Below are 21566 nucleotides of genomic sequence, written 5' to 3'. Positions count from 1 at the left end.
ATGATATTATTGAGATGTTTGCTTTAAAATAATTGTGATTCACTTCTGCAGTATATTTCTATATGTCACTCCCTTCATAAATGGTTAAATCTAAAAGTAATATTTATAGAAAAAAAGCATCTCTTACACCTAATAAGAAAAATCTTTGACGTAACTCACACCATTTCAGTCTTTTTTTGTATTATCGACTATGACTATGGTATATTCCCACACATGGTAAACCTGAGATATACAGAAACCTAAGCAACAGTGCCAACATGGCACAAAACTGGGAGGAGGTGACAAATGACTATACCTTAATCAGTTATATATTGCAACATCTGTATCATTTCACCCCAACTAGTTTTGACCTCACTACACTTAGAGAAATGCAACATCTCGAGCAATTTACGCAATCAATTAAATTTAACAAAGTGATGCACATTTTTAATATGAAATTTAAAACTTCATTTATATTAATTTCAAATTTTTAATACCATAAACCGAACACATGCAGTTTGAATCAATTGACAACTTTAAATAGACTCTCTGGAAAGATGCATAAGAGTGCCCTGTGGTAACATATCCAGAGATGGTACTTGCCTTTAAAACCACATCTGTTGCATGATATTAAAAAAAAAATCAAATAATAAACATGACAACAACTGTTTTAACTTTGTAACTAACCAGTATAAGGAATTATATAAAAATAGATTGAGCAGACTGGGTAGGGCTGGGTCCATTTTTATAATTTTTCACACTTGTGACTGCCTACTTAAACTCTTCTTTTCAAATTCACCACCATTCATTATATGATGATATTTCAAATACATACACAGAAATCTGATTTAGCTTTTTAATTTCAGAAGCTCTGTGTGTAGACACATGAAGATAAAATATGTTCTAATCATGCTTTTCAACTAGAGAAGCAATGATGCCTTCTGTAGAATATACTACCAGTAAAAGATCACCCAACTTTTTAGCTTTTACACATGGCAATCAAGTTCATGCTTAGCAAGATAAATACAGTGCACTGGAGGCAAAGACTGCCAATATGATCACACCACGCTACATCAGCAAGCGTTTCAACTACTAATTTATATTTTAGAGGTATTTACAAATATCTAGGACTTCTTGGTAGTAATGATGGGGTGCTACTTGTGGAAATGAATGTTTAACGGTGAGAATTAAATAAAAACAAAATAATGATGAAAATGGGCGATTTCAGTACAGAGTCTGAAAAAAAATCATTTCCACTATTACCGTATGATTCCCCATCAGTACAAGTCTGCAGGCAACATAACATGCTTGAGAACCCACTGCTGCATCTCACTGAGGAAACACCAAAGGGATCAATGCATACTTGAGAACTTACTTCGAGCACAGATGCATACTTTTCCGACAGAGAATAAAGTATTACATACTCAAAATCAGCCAGGAACAAGTGGAATTGAAAAAAAAAAAAAAGCACGTCCAATCAGGCTCAGAATTAAAAGACGAAGAGTAAAAGACAAAGTAGAACTTCATAAAGATGTTCAAAAACGTTGGAGCTATACACTTGCAGAGCAGGTTAGAGATAATGAAAGCTGTGGATTTTGAAAGGTTCCAAAAAAAAGTTAGCACAATACAAATGTAGAGAAAGTTAAAGAATATGAAAGCAGGAAAATCAGAAAGCATCAAAAAAAGAAAGCAAATATCACAGTAGTGCAAACAAATGGAAATAATTATTCAAAAAAAGGGAAAATAATCACCACAGACCAGGTGTCATTAAAAAAAAAAGCAGGACAAAGCAAGGACAGAAATAAAGACAAAGAGCAAAAAAAAAAACAAAAAAAAAAAAACGTCATAAAGAGGTTAAAAAACAAGGAGGCCAAACAGATGCAGAGCAGGTAAAAGATAATGAAAACAGTGGAATTCAAAATACTCAAAAAAAAAAAAAAAACGTAGGCACGATACACATGCAGAGCAAGATACAGAATATGAAAGCAAACTAAAAAAACAAAAGTGTCAAAAAATAAAGTAAAGATCGCATTAGCGCAAACAAAGAGAAATTACTCGGAGAAATAACAAAAACGCAAATAAAGATTGAATATATGGATATAGGTGATACTATATGTCAGAAGTATGTAAATATTGTAAGGCTTTGAAGTTTAAGCCAGAGAATTTCAAAAATGGAGATTACCTCACATGTATTTATTGGTTACTTTACAAAAAAAATTATCAACTGCTGATAATGTAGATCATTATGTCTGTGCTGAAATTCCAAACAGAGAAGCCAATCCTGAATTATGGTACAAAGTCATTAAAGACGTTTCATGGAAATAAAAAGATTCAGCATGTTGGGACTTGAAAAATTCCAAATATTGGTTTTAATGAAGTTCTGAAATAAAAGTGAAACTAATGAAATAGCAACAACTCAAAGAAAAAAAAAAAAAGCTTAAAAGTGTGTATCTGGAAAACCAAACACAGGGGTTGGCGAGCAAAGGAAGCGGGGGCAAACAACCCTAGTATAATAAATTTAAATGATTGAAACAACTGTAGAGTTTGAATGTACCGCTAAAGACTGACTTAACTGAAATAAGCATCAACTAAATGGGCATAAAAAATATACACACAAGATTTACTGTATTATAAATACATTTTTATCTAAAATCTTCATCTTCCAAATTTAATTATTCAAAATAGTTAAAGGTGTAGTAACATTTTTAGTCAAAATTTGAGTGAAAGTAATACAACAGAAAAACATGTAATCAAACATGTAACATTAGGTAAAAAGAATATAAATCTGGAACTATTAGGTAATGTCAGTTTAGAAGAAGCTGAAGAACTAGAAACACTGATCACAATTCATAGTTAAGGGACCATAATTCATCACTCTTTTACTCTCATTTAACATGATTCTAGAACTGCATCATGAGAAAAGGCTCAAGACATTTTGATAAATATTTACAGTACAGCCAACCATTAGAAAGACACCAGGCAATTAAGAGTACACTACTGTAATATAAGTATAGTATAGTTAACCAACTACTCTAAAACAAAAGCTTAGGATTTCTGAAATTGGTTGCAGGGCTCATCTGTAATGCAGCTGGTAAAACAATAACCATGTCTGTAGAATATGGAATAAAAAAAAAAGAACAACTATTAACATCTGTGTCAGCGCTATTGCTTGATCAAAAATGGAATCTAGGAAGCTGCCATAGGATATTTATTTAAAGACTGTGGAATTCTCCAAACGAGCCAGAGTTGGCATATAAATGAATGAAGTTGTAATTAGATCCACTACATTAGGAAGGCAGTGTTGTCTACTGGGTAAACAATAAATGAGAGATTTCATTCTCACCTCATTAGCAATAACATATCTCAGTTGTCAGATTTACTATATCAAAAGTAAAATAGATTTTGTTACTAATTCCCCTAATACAAGGAGCTCTTATTAATGAAAAAGTGTCACTCAAAAATTAAATAATAATGTACATTTATTTATATTTCTTTGAAATGCAGACACTCAAGCAAATGATTAGCAGTCTCTCGATATACAGTCATATGAAAAAGTTTGGGAACCCCTCTCAGCCTCTATAATAGTTTACTCTACTTTTAACAAAAATAAGATAACAGTGGTACATACAGTATATCTTTCATTTCCTAGCAACATCTGAGTACTGGGGTGTTTCCCGAACAAAGATTTTTAGTGAAGCAGTATTTAGTAGTATGAAATTAAATAAAAATGTGAAAAATTGGCTGTGCAAAAATTTGGGTACCCTTGTAATTTTGCTGATTTGGATGCATGTAACTGCACATTACTGATTACTTGCAATACCAAATTGGTTGGATTAGCTCGTTAAGCCTTGAACTTCATAGACAGGCGTCTCCAATCATGAGAAAAGGTATTTAAGGTGGTCAATTGCAAGTTGTGCTTCCCTTTGACTCATCTGAAGAGTGACAGCATGAGATCCTCAAAGCAACTTTCAAAAGATCTGAAAATAAAGACCGTTCAGTATCATGGATTAGGGGAAGGCTACAAAAAACTCTCTCGGAGGTTTAAACTGTCAGTTTCAACTGTAAGGAATGTAATCAGGAAATGGAAGGCCACAGGCACAGTTGCTGTTAAACCCAGGTCTGGCAGGCCAAGAAAAATACAGGAGTGGCATATGCGCTGGATTGTGAGAATGGTTACAGACAACCCACAGATCACCTCCAAAGACCTGCAAGAACATCTTGCTGCAGATAGTGTATCTGTACATTGTTCTACAATTCAGCACAATTTGCACAAAGAACATCTGTATGGTATGGTGATGAGAAAGAATCCCTTTCTACACTCATGCCTCAAGCAGAGACACTTGTTGTATGCAAACACTCATTTAGACAAGCCAGATTCATTTTGGAATGAAGTGCTTTGGACTGATGAGACAAAAATTGAGTTAATTCATCATAACAAAAAGCGCTTTGCATGGTGGAAGAAGAACACCACATTCCAAGAAAAACACCTTCTACCTACTGTCAAATTTGGTGGAGGTTCCATCATGCTGTGTGGCTAGTTCAGAGACTGGGGCCCTTGTTAAAGTTGAGGGTCTGATGAATTCAACCCAATATCAACAAATTCTTCAGGATAATGTTCAAGCATCAGTCACAAAGTTGAAGTTACGCAGGGGTTGGATATTCCAACAAGACAATGACCCAAAACACAGTTTGAAATCTACAAAGGCATTCATGCAGAGGGAGACGTACAATGTCCTGGAATGGCCATCACAGTCCCCTGACTTGAATATCACCGAAAATGGGATGATTTGTAGCAGGCTGTCTATGCTCGGCAGCCATCAAATTTAACTGAACTGGAGAGATTTTGTATGGAAGAATGGTCAAAAATACCTCCATCCAGAATCCAGACACTCAAAGGCTATAGGAGGCATCTAGAGGCTATTATATTTGCAAAAGGAGGCTCAAGTAAGTATTGATGTAATATCTATGTTGGGGTTCCCAAATTTATACACCTGTCTAATTTTGTTATGATGCATATTGCATATTTTCTGTTAATCCAATAAATTTAATGTCACTGCTGATATACTACTGTTTCCATAAGGCATGTCATATATTAAAAGGAAATTGCTACTTTGAAAGCTCAGCCAATGATGAACAAAAATCCACAGAATCCTAAGAATTTTCATATGACTGTAGATAGTTCTTCACTAATACACAGGCATGTCAGATTATTTGCTTTGTAAATAAGCCATCAACAATGTGCTGTCTAATAACAGTGCCCTCCATAATGTTTGGGACAAAGACACATTTTTCCTTTATTTCCCGCTTTGTTCCACAGGTTAAAATAACAAATCAAACAATTCAGACATGATTAAAGTGCACATTAGTCTTTAATGTAATGGTATTTGCATACATTTCGTTCACACCACAGACAAATGACAACACCTTTTAAACACAGTCCTCCATTTCAGGGAAACCAACTTGTATGGGACATAGCAATGGTAGGAATTCTACAGCACTCATATTTAGTACGTTGAGGCATATCACTTGCATACTATGTCTGCTTGAAGTCTGTGTGTCATAGAAATCATCAGGTGCCAAGTGTCTTCTCTGCTGATGCTCTGCCAAGACACTAATGCAGCCATCTTCAGCTCCTGCTTGTTTCGGGGGCTTGTCCCCTTAAGTTTTCTCTTCAGCATATGGACAGTATGCTCAATTGGACTTAAATCAGGTCACTAGCTTTGCCATTAAAGAATTTTCTTTTTTTAAGCTTTGAAAAATGCCTCTGTTGCCTTAGTAGTATGTTTAGAATTATTATCTTGTTGTCGGATGAAGTGCCATCAAATGTGTTTCATGGCATTTACTTAAACTTAAGCAGACATTTATATACACTTCAGAATTAATTGTGTAATAGCCATGATGCAGTTCCAACATCAATGAAGATAATTGTGCCTCTGGCAGCCATTCTTGCCCTAACTAAAACACCTCCAACTTTGTTTAACAGATGAGGTAGTAAGCTTTGGATCTTGGGCAGTTCCTTTTAGTCTCCACACTTTGCTCTTGCCTCCTGAAGACAGATGCTAATCGGTCAGACAGGCATTTGGGACTTTTTCTTTACCAGAGTGAAGATTCTAATGTCATGAGCAGTGGAGGTCTTCCTTGTCCAACCAGTCCATTTGTGATTACTGAGCTCACCAGTGTGTTCTTTATTCTTACTGATATTCCAGTCACCTGATTTAGATAATCCTAAGGTTGTGCCAATATCTCGAATGGTTTTATTCTTGTTTTTCAGCCTCATAACGTTCACTGGCACAGCAGTTGCCATTGTTCAACATAAGACTCTAAAGGTATTATGCATTCACTTATTAAGCAATGAAACACACCTGAGTAATCACAAACATCTGTGACACCAATTGTCTCAAACATTATAGTACCCAGAAATGCGGTGACCATGTAGAGAAAGTGTTCTCATTTTTACATGGCGATACCAAAATGTACGCAAATAGCCTTAAACGAAAGTCTGCAATGTACGTACGTACACACACCGACACACACACATACATGTGTGTGCATGAATTCTTTCCGGATGCACTGTGTGTCCAGAAAGAATTCACAGTGCATCACTTTTTCCACATTTTGTTATGTTATAGCCTTATTCCAAAATGGATTAAATTCATTTTTTCCTCAGAATTCTACACACAACACCCCATAATGACAACGTGAAAAAAGTTTAAGAATTTTGCATATTTATTAAAAATAAAAAAATTGAGAAAGCACATGTACATAAGTATTCACAGCCTTTGCCATGAAGCTCAGAATTGAGCTCAGATTCATCCTGTTTCCCCTGATCATCCTTGAGATGTTTCTGCAACTTAATTGGAGTCAACCTGTGGTAAATTCAGTTGATTGGACATGATTTGGAAAGGCATACACCTGTCTATATAAGGTCCCTCAGTTGACAGATTATGTCAGAGAACAAACCAAGCCTGAAGTCAAAGGAATTGTCTGCAGACCTCCAAGACAGGATTGTCTCGAGGCACAAATCTGGGGAAGGTTACAGAAAAATTTCTGCTGCTTTGAAGGTCCCAATGAGCACAGTGGCCTGCATCATTCATAAGTCGAAGAAGTTCGAAACCACCAGGACTCTTCCTTCTACTGCTCTTAGAGAGAGCATTGTTTTCTGTGCAGCTTAAATGCACAGTAATATTGCAGCTGCACAATTATATCTGTTGATAATACATTAAAATGATGCGTTAATAAAACATTTAAAGAATTTCATTTTTGTCCTGCATTATTTAATAAATGCTCTGTTAGTTCTAATTTGTAGAGCATAAAATATACAATTGTGTTTAGTTTCCAAATACTGTCTTAGTAGTTAACTAAACAGTAATTAATAAAACAGAAAATATGTTATTAGAACAACATATTTAACTGACACGATTTTTTTTTATTTGAGCCAACATGGTAAGGATGGAAACCACAACTCAAAAAAAATCAATTTACATAACTTCGAAAGGACAATTTTTTTTTACAGTCTAGAAAAAGTTGCACTGGACCGATTTAGAATTACAAATTGCCTTCCATGCACATGTGGGGTGAAAATTGAACCTTTCAAGGCATTTAATTTGAACCCAGGACACTGGATCAGAGTTAGTATCACACTGCTCTACAAATTACTTGTGTCACATCCTGAGTATCATATGAGCTTGTTTTACAAGATGCCTGCTGTTAAATTAATCTGTATTTATCAATTTCATACACCATATTTTCCCAAGGTACTCAATAGACAACAATGGGATACACAAGTGAAAACTTCCTAAATGTTCTACTTTAAAGCAGCAAATCTTCTAGTGTAATAAATTATTTTTTGAATGTGAGAGACATGCTTATAATAATACATTTTAAAAACATATTAAATATATTTCTGGCACTTTTCACAGAAAAGTTTTATTGTAAATGGTGCATGTGAGAGGCAACGGGGAAACAGCTAGATGAATTCTATGGCATGAAATTACTAATGGCCCAGAAATAATGTGTCTGTATCTATTTACTTGAAAATATCTGTAAAGCTAAAATACTGTAAAACGACAAGTCAAGTTAAGTTGGGGAGCATGCACTGGTACAGTGCGTTGCTGCACCCACCACATGACGAAACAACTTGGGATCCTGGTTTGCAACCCTCAAGGTAGACACGTGGTCCAGTCCCACCCTCTGGAAATGACCTATCTGCCACAACCAGATGTTACGTGGGTGCCCCCTTGACCTGGTTCTGCCACTCGGGTCCTCAACAATGAGGATCCTGCGAGCCAGATCACCCTCAGGGAATCGTGCCACATGGCTGCAGTACCATAACTGGCGCTTCCTCACAATGCAGGTAATATGTCTCATTTGGGACTCCATGAGCATCCGCTCATTCGACAGAAAGTCACACCAATGGTACCCAAGGATTCTCCGAAGAGACACAGAACTGAATGAGTCCAGTCTTTGTCTCAGGTCACTGGATAGCATCCATGTCTAACAACCATATAGCAAGACAGGGCGCACCAGGACTCTGAAGACTTGGACCTTCGTCCTTTTGCAAAGATATTGAGGGCTCCACACTCTCCTTTCCAGTGACCTCATGACCATCCCCCATGCTCTCCCAATCGGACTACTGACTTCATAGGAAGAGTCACCAGAGACATGAATGTCGCTGCCAAAGTAAGTAAACTTCTCAATAAGGTTGACACACTCTCTATAGACACACACATTGCTGAGTCTGAGAGGTCATTAAAGGCCTGGATCTTGGTTTTTAACTCGCGAGCCCGGACACACTGACTCTTCACTCAGTCTCTCTTTTCGATATAGACCACACACATATTATAACCTACTTACTTATTTTAATGTAATTTGAAACATTTTAAATTACCTCCTGTTCTCTTTGTGGAATAGGTGTTGCACTTTTTACCTGTAAGTCACTCTGAATAAAAAAAGTCTAAATAATCATTTAATTCATTCAGTCACTTGATATAGTGTAGCTATAACCATCACTAATTTCAGCAACTTTTCTTTTTTTTATTTTGATGCTCATGTATAGTAGTAAGCTATCAGTAACACAAGAGTTTTACAAATTAGAGTCACATAGATTGAAGATATACACAGTCTAAAGGATTCATGAATGCCTAATGGCTAAAAGAAAAACAAATTCAGAGAAGTTATTGTTTAATGTGAGATGCCCCCATGTCTCAGTATACACATTTGCTCTCAAGAGAATCATGACCATTAAATATGCTGTTCACATTTACATACGCCAGTATTAAACTCTCATCCTACATCCAATGCACATTTTTGTCTGTATATCCTAAATGTGTTAAGTGCAGCTAAAAGGTGCAAGTGCTGGTGCTGTCATATCAATGGTGTAAGTGAAATGTTACATTAATATCTGACAATTTAAAAAAATAATACTTCAAAGCACTAGAACTGCTATCAAAGCATGCTTTTTACTTTAGCTTACAGGAAGATAGCTCCTATTAACCATAAAAACAGATCAGAATATTGCTTATAAGAAAGAACTTAAATGAAAAACACAAAATCACTTTGTTTAATGATGTAGGACTGATACAAAACTAGAACATGCTTTTGTAAAGCACACTGTATTAGCTGTCAAGAGTTAAAACAATGCATATTAATATTCCCAAATTTTACATAGAAATGCGTGGGTATGCCCCACTGGCATGCACTTTAGGCCTCCTAACACTAAAAATAGAGAAAATTCCACTTGCTTTACATTAGACAGCTACAAGCTAAATTCTTTGTCTATTGTTTTATAGACCTTTCCAAGATCAAGAACTTCAGTCTGTTTTGGATGCACTTATTTTGCAAAATACATAATACCTTTTTTTGACCTGATAACCAGATACTTTCACACCACTGAGCATTTAAAAAACTTTGCTGCTACTGCATTCAGTGTTTTCAAAATGGCAAATTAACTACATTCAAATTTCTAATTATTAAAATTAAAATTATTTTTATAACATGTTTGTGTCTTATGATAAAATAAAATTGTAAAATGTTAACAATGTGCCCAGGGTCTTCATTTGAAAAAGCAATGAACATGAACTAACCAGAGGCAACAAAATGAACACCAGTTGCTGGGATATGGATCTCTATTACAGTATTCATGACCAAATACGTGTTTGCAAACTGAAGTGCTTTCACTTGAATCACCTGGACAACTATTAGAAATTTTGCCAGGTGAGCAAATTCACAACTATTTCTTCAATGAACAAAAGCAAACAGTTATAATGGACATGTATAAAAGCAAAAAAACAAAAAAAAAAACTGATATCCCTGTAAAGAATGCTAATAATTAGTAAATATAGTACAGTAAAGTTTAAATCCTAGATTATTTTCCATACAAAACACTAAATACCTTGCACTCACCTTTTGCTGATGGTCTTCCCATAGTGACTGCTTGGGTCTCTTCTCTCCTTTTCCAGGAGCCACCACTTTAATGTCTTAGTACAAACAGAGACCAATGCTGCTAGCCTACTGGAAAACAAAAATGATTACCAGTATTATAAAAGCTAAACATCAAACATATCCACCATAAGTTGACAATGTATCTGTTAGATAAAGGAGAGGCTGTAACTTGATAATGGATGAGGTGGAAAGTACAAGTCTTTGTATGCCCTAAAGATTGATTTTCTCCAGACCTCATAAAAATTTGAAGGATAATTTAAAAAGTCTGCTTCTCAATAGCTTACTGCTGTTGTATGAGAATCTTCTAGTTGTGCTTTATATCCAGTTGTACTTGTCTTTATTCCTTTCCTTTGACGCTGTGCAAAAGTACAAATAATTTTTATACAAGGAAATTACAAAAATTTATTGTCTCATTATAATGTGAGCCTTACATATAGGTGTTAAAGAATTGTGATGTGTCATACAGACTAATGTTACACAGTATACTGAAGTAAGCCGAAGAAGGTTAAAAACAGGCAATACGATAGCAGAGAAAGTGCATGGGATGAGGGGATATCTTCTTTTATAGTATAAGACAATAGGAATTTGGTAAACAAGAAACTTTGACTATAAAACACACTTTTTCCCAAAAATGCTTTGTAATTAGGCTAATCGATCGATTTTATATTTCCATCCATTGCTTACTTGTAAGGAACCACAGCCTATTCCAGCAGCAGAGGGTGCAATTTAGTGTTACCAATTAACCTAGGCCTGTTTTCTCTCACACATTCCAAAAATGTGCGAGTACCAGCAGAAATACCAACCAGACGTGGAAAAAAATGTGCAAAATCCACACAGACAATGCTCAGGATAGAATGCAAACCCAAGGCTCTGTAATTGTGAGGTAGCAGCAGCGCTAACCATTAAACAACATCATGATACCTCCTAGCTTCTTAAACAAATACATTCTTAACAAAACCCAGAAAATGAAAAACAGAATGATGGTTTTCTGTTAATCTGTTGCAAAAGTGATGCTAACTGATCTGAAATAGATCTGTAGTGGGCTGGCAGAGCTAGGGTAAATGGCCTTTGTTATCAGAATCAACTGCAGATAAATAAATGTAAATTGTTACTCAGAAACAAGAAAAAAAAATTGCATTTTATAAAAATAAGTATTATAGACCTTAGGTGTTTAAAAGAGTCACTAAAACCAAAAATAGGAATAAATAGATTTTATAATCCATGCTGAAAGTCTTTGATCTTAACCTGTTAGCAAATACTTACCAGAGGCAGATTTAAAAAGGCATGTTAATGAGGGTAATTGTAATTTAGATACTCTAAACAAGAGCCAACACTGAGTAAGAACCAACAGGTAATACTCAAAAACTCAAAGGCATGTAATACAAGGCATTTTTATTACTTAACCCACTCATTTTTTAGTCCAGTATCATATGTTATCACAAGCAAATTCTGAATGTGCTCAAATATATAGTACAGACTAAACATTCAAAACTGAATTGAAAAGATTTTATGTTTGGATAGTGAGCACTCAAACTGACATAACCAAAAGGCAAAGCAGAAAGGTACACAATTTAAACTATGAGTCTCTTTCCGCCTATCACTCAAAGTTCAGTTACGACACAGAAGAAATGTCGGTAAAATTACTAATGACTGGTTAAACATCAGCCTAATTAAGATATACAGGTAAACTTCCCTTACAACGAATATGTTTACAACGAAATTTTTATTACAACGAAGTATTTTTATGGTCCCTACAGTTTCCCCATATGACATAAGTCTATAGTAATCTTGTTACTACGAAGTACATTCAGCCGGTATGAAGTTCCCTAAAGAACCTGAAATGCCTGAATGAATCATCCACAGAGCGGTTACTTCTGTGGTCGCAACTCAGTAGTGCGCAACAATTCCCAAACAAAAACATTGTTAAAAAAAAAAAAAATTTTTCTTCGAATTTTCCTTGTATTGTTTTTTTTTGCTGTTTGTTGTCTGTGGTTTTCAGTGATACCTTTTTTGAAAAACATCCATTGGAATGTAACTCATTGTCACCCTCCTATAGAAACGATAGACACGAAAAAATGCTAACAGTTCATATTAGAAAAAAAAGTAACATTTTTGCAGCCCTCGATTGCCGCAAAATGAAAAAAGATGTTGCCAGTGAATTAGGAATTTCGCCATCGACACTGTCACCTTTCTTGAAAGGTCAAGCAAAAAAAAAAAAATCTTGCATTGCAAATGTATGCGAACTGCTGCATCTGAAGACATCAAAAAAGCAGTTTTTATGTGGTTCAGTGATGCTCATTCAAGAAACATTCCTATTAATGCGGCACTCATTCAAGAAAATGTGAGGTTTCTAAACTCTCTTGGGACCTCCCCCAACTGGAAAACACACCCGAAGAGTGTCCCAAAGTGCGATCACCACATCTGTGGAGGACTGTTTATCTGTTGCCGGAGCAACAGCAGGCTCACAACTCTGCTGTGTCTCTTAACTGAAGCAAACAGAAAAGTTCTCGCTGGGTGATGCAAAGAACATTGTAAATGCAGGGAACATGATTACTTGGCCACTAACCTGGTCACAACCCTGTCTGACTGCTGTGTCTGTGTATAGAAGAGTGGCAGATCCCGCTACAATAAATAACCGTGCTGTTCCTGTTTCAAGCGGAATAAAGCTGGTTTTGCTAAAGTACTGAGACTCAGCCTCATGTTTTGTGGTGTAAGACAGGGACTTATTTCAAAACCACAACCTTTTAGGATTCGCTTCTGTGGCGCCTCACTGCACAGCAGTGAGCCTGCTGTTGCCCTGGCCCGGCGACAATCAAACAATCTTACACAGACACGGCAATCGTGCTTCAGGATGCACTTCAGTGTGACATTTCCGGTGGGTGGGGGGATCCCAAAAGAGTTCAGAAACCTCACAGTATGAAGAAGAAAAGGATGATTCAGCATCTGATTGATAACTGTGCTGCCCACAACATGCCTCCGCATTTATATAATGTTCGCATTGAATTCCTCCCATCCAATTGCACAGCAGTGCTTCAGCCATTGGATTTGGGCATCATTCGCAACCTGAAAGTGTATTATTGCAAGGAAATGTTGAGAAAAATTCTCGTCAGTATAACTTGTAGACTGGAGAAGATTAAAATTAACGCAAAAGAAGCTATTGAAATTATTGCAAACACCTGGATGCAAGTTAAAGAAAGCACAACAGCAACAAATACAGAATCTCATTACAACAAAATATTTTTTAGGTCCCTGGCAGTTCATTGTAATGGAATTTTACCTGTATTTCTGTTGCCTACAGCTACATTCCTCTGGGTCCTCAATATACCACCATTACCAGTATCTATAGAACGGCAGCACTAAAGCAGTAGCCAACTCTAAAGTGTTGATCAGTATGTTTTAATAACCTTGTTATTAGTGCTGGGCAGTATGACCAAAATTATATCAAAGTATTTTTCAAAATTATACTGGTTTCACTGTATTCAACGGTATTTATTTCCCCATGCATGAGTGGATGTTAACCACATTTTCCATTCCAATTACGGCAGTAGACTGGCTAAGAATAACCTATTCTACCGTTAAGAGAATTGTACAAAAAAACATTTTAGTGTGCACACAAGTATTAATACAGGTTTGCAGGGCCCCATAAAGTGGAGTTGGAGGCATGCTCCCGTGAAGTCTGTCATGTAAGTGCACAATAACACTTGCCCACCAATCTAGAACTTGCTCTTTGATTTTGTCTTTAGTCAAAAGTGCTGGGCGGTATGACCAAAATTCTATTTCACAGTATTTTTCTAAATTATACCGGTTTCACTGTATTGAACAGTATTTCCCCAAACACCCCCAACCCATGCATGAGTGGATGCTAACCACATTTTCCACTGCAATTACTGCAGTAGACTGGCTGAGAATAACCTATTCCACTGTCATAAGAATTGCACATTGTACAAAAAAACATTTTAATGTGAACACAAGTATTAATAAAGGCTTGCATGACCCCATAAAGTGATAGTTTTCAATGGGTGGCACAAATAAAGAGAAGAATTCACACTGCATGACAGTTGCAGTCAAAATATAGAACTATTAATTGAACAAATTTTGCCAGCATATTTTCAACCATCGCATTTAGACTTAGTAAAATATCCAAAGGTGCTTGTCAAAAGTTGTACTGCACTGAACATGTCTTAGAATAGGAATAAAAAATATTTTTTTTTAAACCAACTACACTTTCTGTTAATGTTAGTAACCTCTGTCCACTGACACATTAGCTATATGGATTGTAATGGCATTGGTTATCTCGATCCACCTCTTGCTTTTTTTTGACATAGGCAGTACCTCTAGCAAATGCGTCTACAAGTGACGTCTGACTGGAGTGTCCTCTAGCTTTACAGTTTTACCTGAGGACATAGAGGGTGTCAATCTTAGTTCCATACATTCATGGTACTCCAAAGCATTTTTGCGGCTAAGGTGGTGCAGCAAATTGCTTGTTTTGCAGCCTCCGGCGACAACTTTAGCTCAACAGCATTTGCAGTAAATAGCTGTTTGGTCCAAATCCAACCCTTTTAAAACCAAAGTATCTCCAGATAACAGACACGGCTTCTTTTTTCGGCAAAAGTTCTTCTGTGTCGTCATGTTCAACTTTATCGTCTGCTACAGCTTCAGTTTCGGAATGTCAGTCAGTCATTTTCCAACCCACTATATCCTAACACAGGGTCATCGGGGGGGTCTGCTGGAGCCAATCAATTGATCTGTCTGATTTTAATTATAATCTGTGTTTTATCTATTGTTTGGTGTCCTTGAGCGTTTAGAAAGGTGCCTACAAATAAATAAAACACACACACAGACACACACAAACACACACTAGGGACAATTTAGGATCGCCAATAGGGCTGTTCGATATAACGATATATATTGGATGACAATATGAAAACGTCTATCGCTGCACATTACGCTATCGTTTGTTTCGTGGTGTCTCAAAATAAACTGTTTACGGCAATGTTTTTTTCATTGTTTTGATGGCCACCACGTGGATGCAGACACACGAGCATGGCTGATGAAGACGAGGCAACACCAGGTAGCTCCACACAGAAGGACCTTGTTCCTAAACGAGGGGCTACCTCTGTAGTATGGAGATGGTTTGGATTTGAAAAGTCTGACACGGACCAGAAAACGGTACTGTGCAAATTATGCTACAAACCGATCGCTACCACAGACTCCAACACGACAAACCTCTTCTACACCTCCGCAAAAAGCACGTGAGCGAGCATGCAGAGTTTACAACTGAGAGGCAGGCCACGTAGGATATTACAGTTGTAAAGGTACTATTTAAACGAGCATGTTAAAAGCTTGGAAGATTAATTGCTACCAAAACAATTTGCTTAAGGCATCATTTTCCCTGCAGCGTTTGCTGTCAGCGTTAATCTTGTTAAAATTACGTTTACGCCACAACTGCATTAACACGGCAAATCTCCGTTAACGAGTTACAGCGGATCGCCCGTGCTTGGGGCTGGGCGGCATCAACACGTTAGCGCCGTCCAGTCCCACGCACGGGGCGATCAGCTGTAACTCATTAACGGAGATTTGCCACACTACGATGTGCAAATTAACATTTTACTAGAATGTAGCCTAAAAAATATTATATTTAATATTATATATTTAATATATTTTTGTCGTAAGCCTTATTGCTGCTACAGTTTGAAGTACAATGTTTACATTTGGTTTTGACAGTTAATGTTAGACTTGTATTTATTTTGTTTAAAGGGTTTATTGGCCTTATATAGTTTAGTTGTTAGTGCTTTGATCCTTTAATATTTAATATATGTTGTGAGAGTTATTGTTGCTACAGTTCACATTTTGTTTATGTCAGGCATTTTATATAGCAGTATTTTATATTGGGCCTTTAGTAATTTGTTTTTGAAAAGTGTTTTAGATTTGATACATTAACATTTTATGTTTACATTCTAAGTCAAACATTTGCTCAAATGTTCTAAATAAAAGAACAGAAATAATTACAAATTGAGTACTTCTCATTTTTGATTTTTTTAATTTAAATGAAAAAAAAAAGGAGTGGTGATTATATAAACTATTCACTGAATACAAAGAAAATGTACTATATCGTGATATGAAATATCGGGATATAAGATTTTGGTCATATCGCACAGCCCTAATCGCCAATGAACCTAACCTGCATGTCTTTGGAATGTGGGAGGAAGCCCACACAGACATGGGAGAAACATGCAAACTCCATGCAGGAAGGACCTGGGAAGCAAACCCAAGTCTCCTTACTGCGAGGCAGCAGTGCTACCACTGCGCCACAACTCTCTGTCCATTTTCACTGCACAATACCTCCACTAACTCATGCATGCGTTTAGCGGTGCATCAGTGAAAAAGGTCCCCCCTTAAACAGTTTCCCACTGACCCATACTCTGAACGTTGTTTAGGCTATTTAAACCAGTGTTGCCGTAAAAGAAAAATCCATATCATAACAAAAATAAAAAAACAGTTTTCGGTATGAACCGGTATACCTCCCGGCACTACTTGTTATTCACAGATTATAAAGATAAATTTACTGAGGGAAATGCTCAGCTGATTACATCATTCTCTTTCTCCTGGTTGCAATAATCTCCGTATTTTAGAAATCGCTACGTAGCCAAGCAGAAAACAGTGTGCTCTGTAAAATCATTTAGTTTTCATCTAGTTATCTGCTATAGATACAGTATGTTGAAACTGAGTGGTCTGGCCACTTCATATAGTGAAATCATCACTGGTACCAGCTGGGTGTCTAAAACAAGACTAGGTGTCATTTACTTCACAGCACATGAAGGACTAAAAATACTTATAAAACACAAGATTGTCATGAAAGGCTTTATGCTTGTTTTCAGATTCATGGTGGCCAATGATAATTTAACTTTTTTTGTGCAGTTAACCAAGTATTATGGCAAAAGACAACTTTAGAAAATTTACACATGTACACACAGATTTTTATGAAACCAGGTTTTACCGTTTATCAGGTTATTAAAATTACCCCAGGTTTTCCATGTGCATGTAAACACATTCCGTGGTTAATGGAATGTTGGGAAGGAGGAAGAAAGGGAAACAATTTGCTACAAAAGTTATAGTGTGTTAAGACGCTCACTGTGTTTGATGCAGGGGCTTCACAGTAGCAAATACACTGATAAACTAAAAATATACCTTTGCTCCTCCATTTGCTGCCAAAACAGCTCTAACCCACTAAGGATCTGGAGAATATGAATTCCAGAGAAACACCCTGACCTGTTCATCATGTTCCTTAAGTCATTCCCAAATAATGTGTAAAGTAGGCAGAGAACAGTACCCTGCTGAAAGATGCAACATCGATCGGGGAATACCAATGCCGTGAAAGGATGTACCTGGACTGCAACAATGGGTGGAATGCACCAAATAAATAGCCACATGAATACCCAGCATAAGTATTTCTCAGCAGAACATTTCCCAACAGCATTATACTACATCTTCTGGATTATCCACTTCCCACAGTGCATTCTGGTGCCATCTCTTCTCCCAGTAAACTACACACACATACCTGGTCATCCACAGAATGTACCAGAAAACAGGACACATCAGACCAGGCAAAATTCTTCCATTGATCAAGGTCCAGTTCCTACATTTGCATGCCCATTGTAGGCACTTAACAGTGGGGGATGGGGGAGGGGGGAGATATCATGAGCATTTTGACTTGCCTCAGGCTACACAGACTCATATACAGCAGGGTTTAACGCATTGTGCCACCTTAATCATATAACCATCAATAAAATTATCTGCAACCTGTGCAAAAGTAGCCCTTCAATTTTTTCTTACTAGATGGGATTAGGTTTTAGTGGCCCCTCACATCGATGAGTCTTGGCCACCAGACACCCCATCTGTGGTTCATGTTTTTCTTTTTGCTTCTCAGACCACTGTCTGTAAGTGGCTACCATGGCTGACTACGAGCACCCCAGAAGCTTGGTCTTTTCAAAAATGCTCTGACTCAGTCATCTGGCCAAAAGGATTTAGCCCTTACCAAGGACACGGGCCTTTACACCTGCCCATACACATGCCAATAAAGAATTATAACCAAACAAAAAAACGCATTGGTTTCTTTGAATACTATTAGATACTAGGCATGCTGATCAGAGTTTGAGATTTTTTCTCCCTCTCATTTTCAATCAAAAATCTTCCTGAAACCAATGACAAACCATGATTGTGTATTAGCTCAAAACAATCATATCAAGCAAAAACTGATGCTGCCAGTTATCAAACATTATGGTACAGGGGCTGATCTTACGGAGTCTCTGTTCTTTGAGAGGATGCACCTTCAAGAACATGAAAAGTAACATTTTCTTGCATGATTTTCTTTTAGCAAAAAACACAAATTTAATCCCACGTAAAACAAATCCAAATTGGTTCAACTATTCCACAGACACTGTAATCAGAAGTGAAGATGTATATGGTCATATAGCTTCTTTAAGCAATGCACAAAAGAAACACAGGTGCAACTAGAAAAATGTACATTTGAGACCTAAAAGATTACTTTAAAAGAAATTAATGACACTCTGGGGAACCAAAGACAGATAAAAGGGTAATTGAAAACTTGCTTTGCATCTTCCAGAATACAATAACCCATGAAGTTGAACTATTTCCTTTAGCAACAAAAGGTCAAGAGTAATATTATTTCTATATTTAATGCTTCTCGTGTACTTTGTTTCCTGTCATTAATAATTACATTTATGTCTAACATATGTTTTATTACAAGTCATCGTTGTAAAAAGGAAGTTTGATAAAGTTTTATTTATGCCATGTCATTCAGGATGAAGATTTACACAACTATGTTATAGAAGTATGAAGTGAGGCATACTTTCAGTTTTAAAATAGTCATTTGAAAGCTACAAGAGTACATTTTAGTTTAAAATTAACATTTTAGCTACAATTACATATAATATATAGCACAAATTGTATGCTGAATACTTCAACCATCAAATAAAACTATAATGCTAACAACCACAAAAAGCCTACAAATATGAAGCTAAGCTTGTTTAATCATTATTTGCAGAAATTAAAGCACTCTAAATTTAATAAAAGATCATCTGTGGGTGAGTTTATTATGTTAAGTTTTCAATGGAAGAAAAGACGAAAGAAAATAAACGCATATATTTGTACATACCAAGATGTCTTGTGAACTGAAAGTCATGATGATAACACTTTTCATGGTTTATTTCAAAGAACACATGCATACATCTGCTATGTATAAAAATAAATGCATTTAAAGTGAAGTCTCTGAACCGGTCTGGCATTTTAAACTGCCTTGCCATTCAGAGTGATATACTGTACATCTACTATAGAAAGCCAAATTTTAAAAGACATGCAATTATTTTTAAATTAGACATTGATTCAGAAGAAAATCAAGTAACACTAGAAAAATGTATCATTTAAAGAAGCATCACCATTTAACACTGTATAGTTCAAAATTTATTTTTTCTCCACAAAGTGAGGTTGTGGTAGTACATTTTACAAATAAGAAAGAAAATATATGCTCGTTCAGCCAATTACATATTTTACTGTCACTTCATTATCAACCTGCTTTACTACAGTGTTGTAGCAAACAGAGTGTGCTGGCAGCATCATACTCAAGGTAGGAATGATTTGTTGATGGCACGCCAGTTAGAAAGAATAAGCTAAATTTAAAAAGAGAATAAACTAATCCAGCATTTAGGAGATTAAAAAAAATTTCCAAGGACATTTTGACTAGTCAAGAATCAGAATTACTGTGATTCCTTTGAATTGAGAAAATGTACTGATAAAATGCAATTTTACATTTACTATTACATTTCAATATTATTCAATTGAAAAAAATAACTGCATATCATATTCTGATTTGAAAAAAGATAGTTTAGATATTTAAAATGTAATATTTATTCAAGAATATGTAAATTACATCTTGTCACGAGAATACATGTGTTAAAAATGTTAATCCATAATCCTTGGTCCTCTGAAAGGGTAATAGTGAAAGCAGTCTAACTCCTTTGACTGGAGACCCCTAGATCCTTCCTCATCAGTACAAATGTATTCTGCCATCTGTTTTTTCCTAATGCTCCAATATTTTAGACGAGCAATTAGTTGCATTCTTAAACTATTCAAACTTTTTCATTTTTGCTTAGGTCATAACATGGCCCTTTTAAAACTCAATAAAGTAACAGCCAGGTTAGTGACAATACTACTATCGCTAACAACTCATCTCCTCCTTTGAATATTGTAAAGGCCAGCCCTGACACAGACAGGCATAGGACACAAGTTTGATTTTCTTTATCCCTTGAGGGAAACAAATTCCCCAATCCCTACAAGTATAATACACAGTCTCAAGCACAACACAACACTTTTCTTCTTCCTTATCTCTTTTCATCTACAGCAAGCTTTGTCTCCCTCCTCCCGACTCTGGTTCTCGGTGAAGTGGCTGCTGGCTCCTTTTATGGCACACCCGGAAGTGCTCCAGGTGCTTGATGACTTTTTCCGGCAGCACTTCCAAATGTGGCGGAAGAGCTGCTCTGTAGGGCTCAGCAGCAGCTACAGCACCCCCTGGAGATGCCCAAAGATCCCAACAGGGCTGCACCAAACTCCAACTCCCATGAAGCCCTGTGGGAGTCCTAAGCACCGCTGCAACCCAGAGGGGCTGCCATCTAGCGCTTCGGGGGAGGCAACGCACTGGATAGGCTGGCTCCCTTGGTTCTCCCAACATGGAGGCATCCAGGCCGGGCAACAGCCCCAGTCATCTACCACAAAATGTATTGCCATTTAAAATATCAGCCAATGTTTAGCATACTAGATTATTCAGTTGTCTGGCTTTGTTTTTTGTGGTTACAACTGAATATTCGTCTTTATTTCTGAAATGGAACTGGCAATATAGACAGATATTTACAAAAAAAAAAGTCTGCAATCAGTATCAGTCTTGGAAACCAGCATCAGTACCATCCCATAACGCTTGCATATAACATTAGTCAAGATTTCATTTTGTGTGCATTTTTTATAGTTAAACAGAAAATTTTCAATTGGCCTTAGGATATAATTTATTGTTTCCAATTTTTTGACCATCATGAAAAACCAAGACAGAGCTGGATAAATTAAAATAAAGATAATACATC

General features: G+C 36.5%; 1 protein-coding gene across 5 annotated transcripts in view; it reads right to left on the bottom strand.

The window, feature by feature from the left end:
* The window catches only part of scml2 (Scm polycomb group protein like 2), a 216729-nt gene that overhangs the window by 161718 nt on the left and 33445 nt on the right, over window positions 1-21566 (bottom strand). For 4 of the 5 annotated variants that reach the window (XM_039745029.1, XM_039745026.1, XM_039745030.1 and 1 more), the window contains exon 2: window positions 10381-10488. In XM_039745029.1, coding sequence (XP_039600963.1) covers window positions 10381-10402 — 22 coding nt within the window. In that variant the 5' untranslated portion in view covers window positions 10403-10488. The remainder of the gene's footprint in view (window positions 1-10380; window positions 10489-21566) is intronic. The other variant, XM_039745027.1, reaches the window with a different exon arrangement.

Source organism: Polypterus senegalus, chromosome 2, assembly GCF_016835505.1.
Source record: "Polypterus senegalus isolate Bchr_013 chromosome 2, ASM1683550v1, whole genome shotgun sequence".
NCBI classification, from domain to species: Eukaryota; Metazoa; Chordata; class Cladistia; order Polypteriformes; family Polypteridae; genus Polypterus; species Polypterus senegalus.
This window is presented reverse-complemented; position numbering and strand designations above follow the sequence as displayed.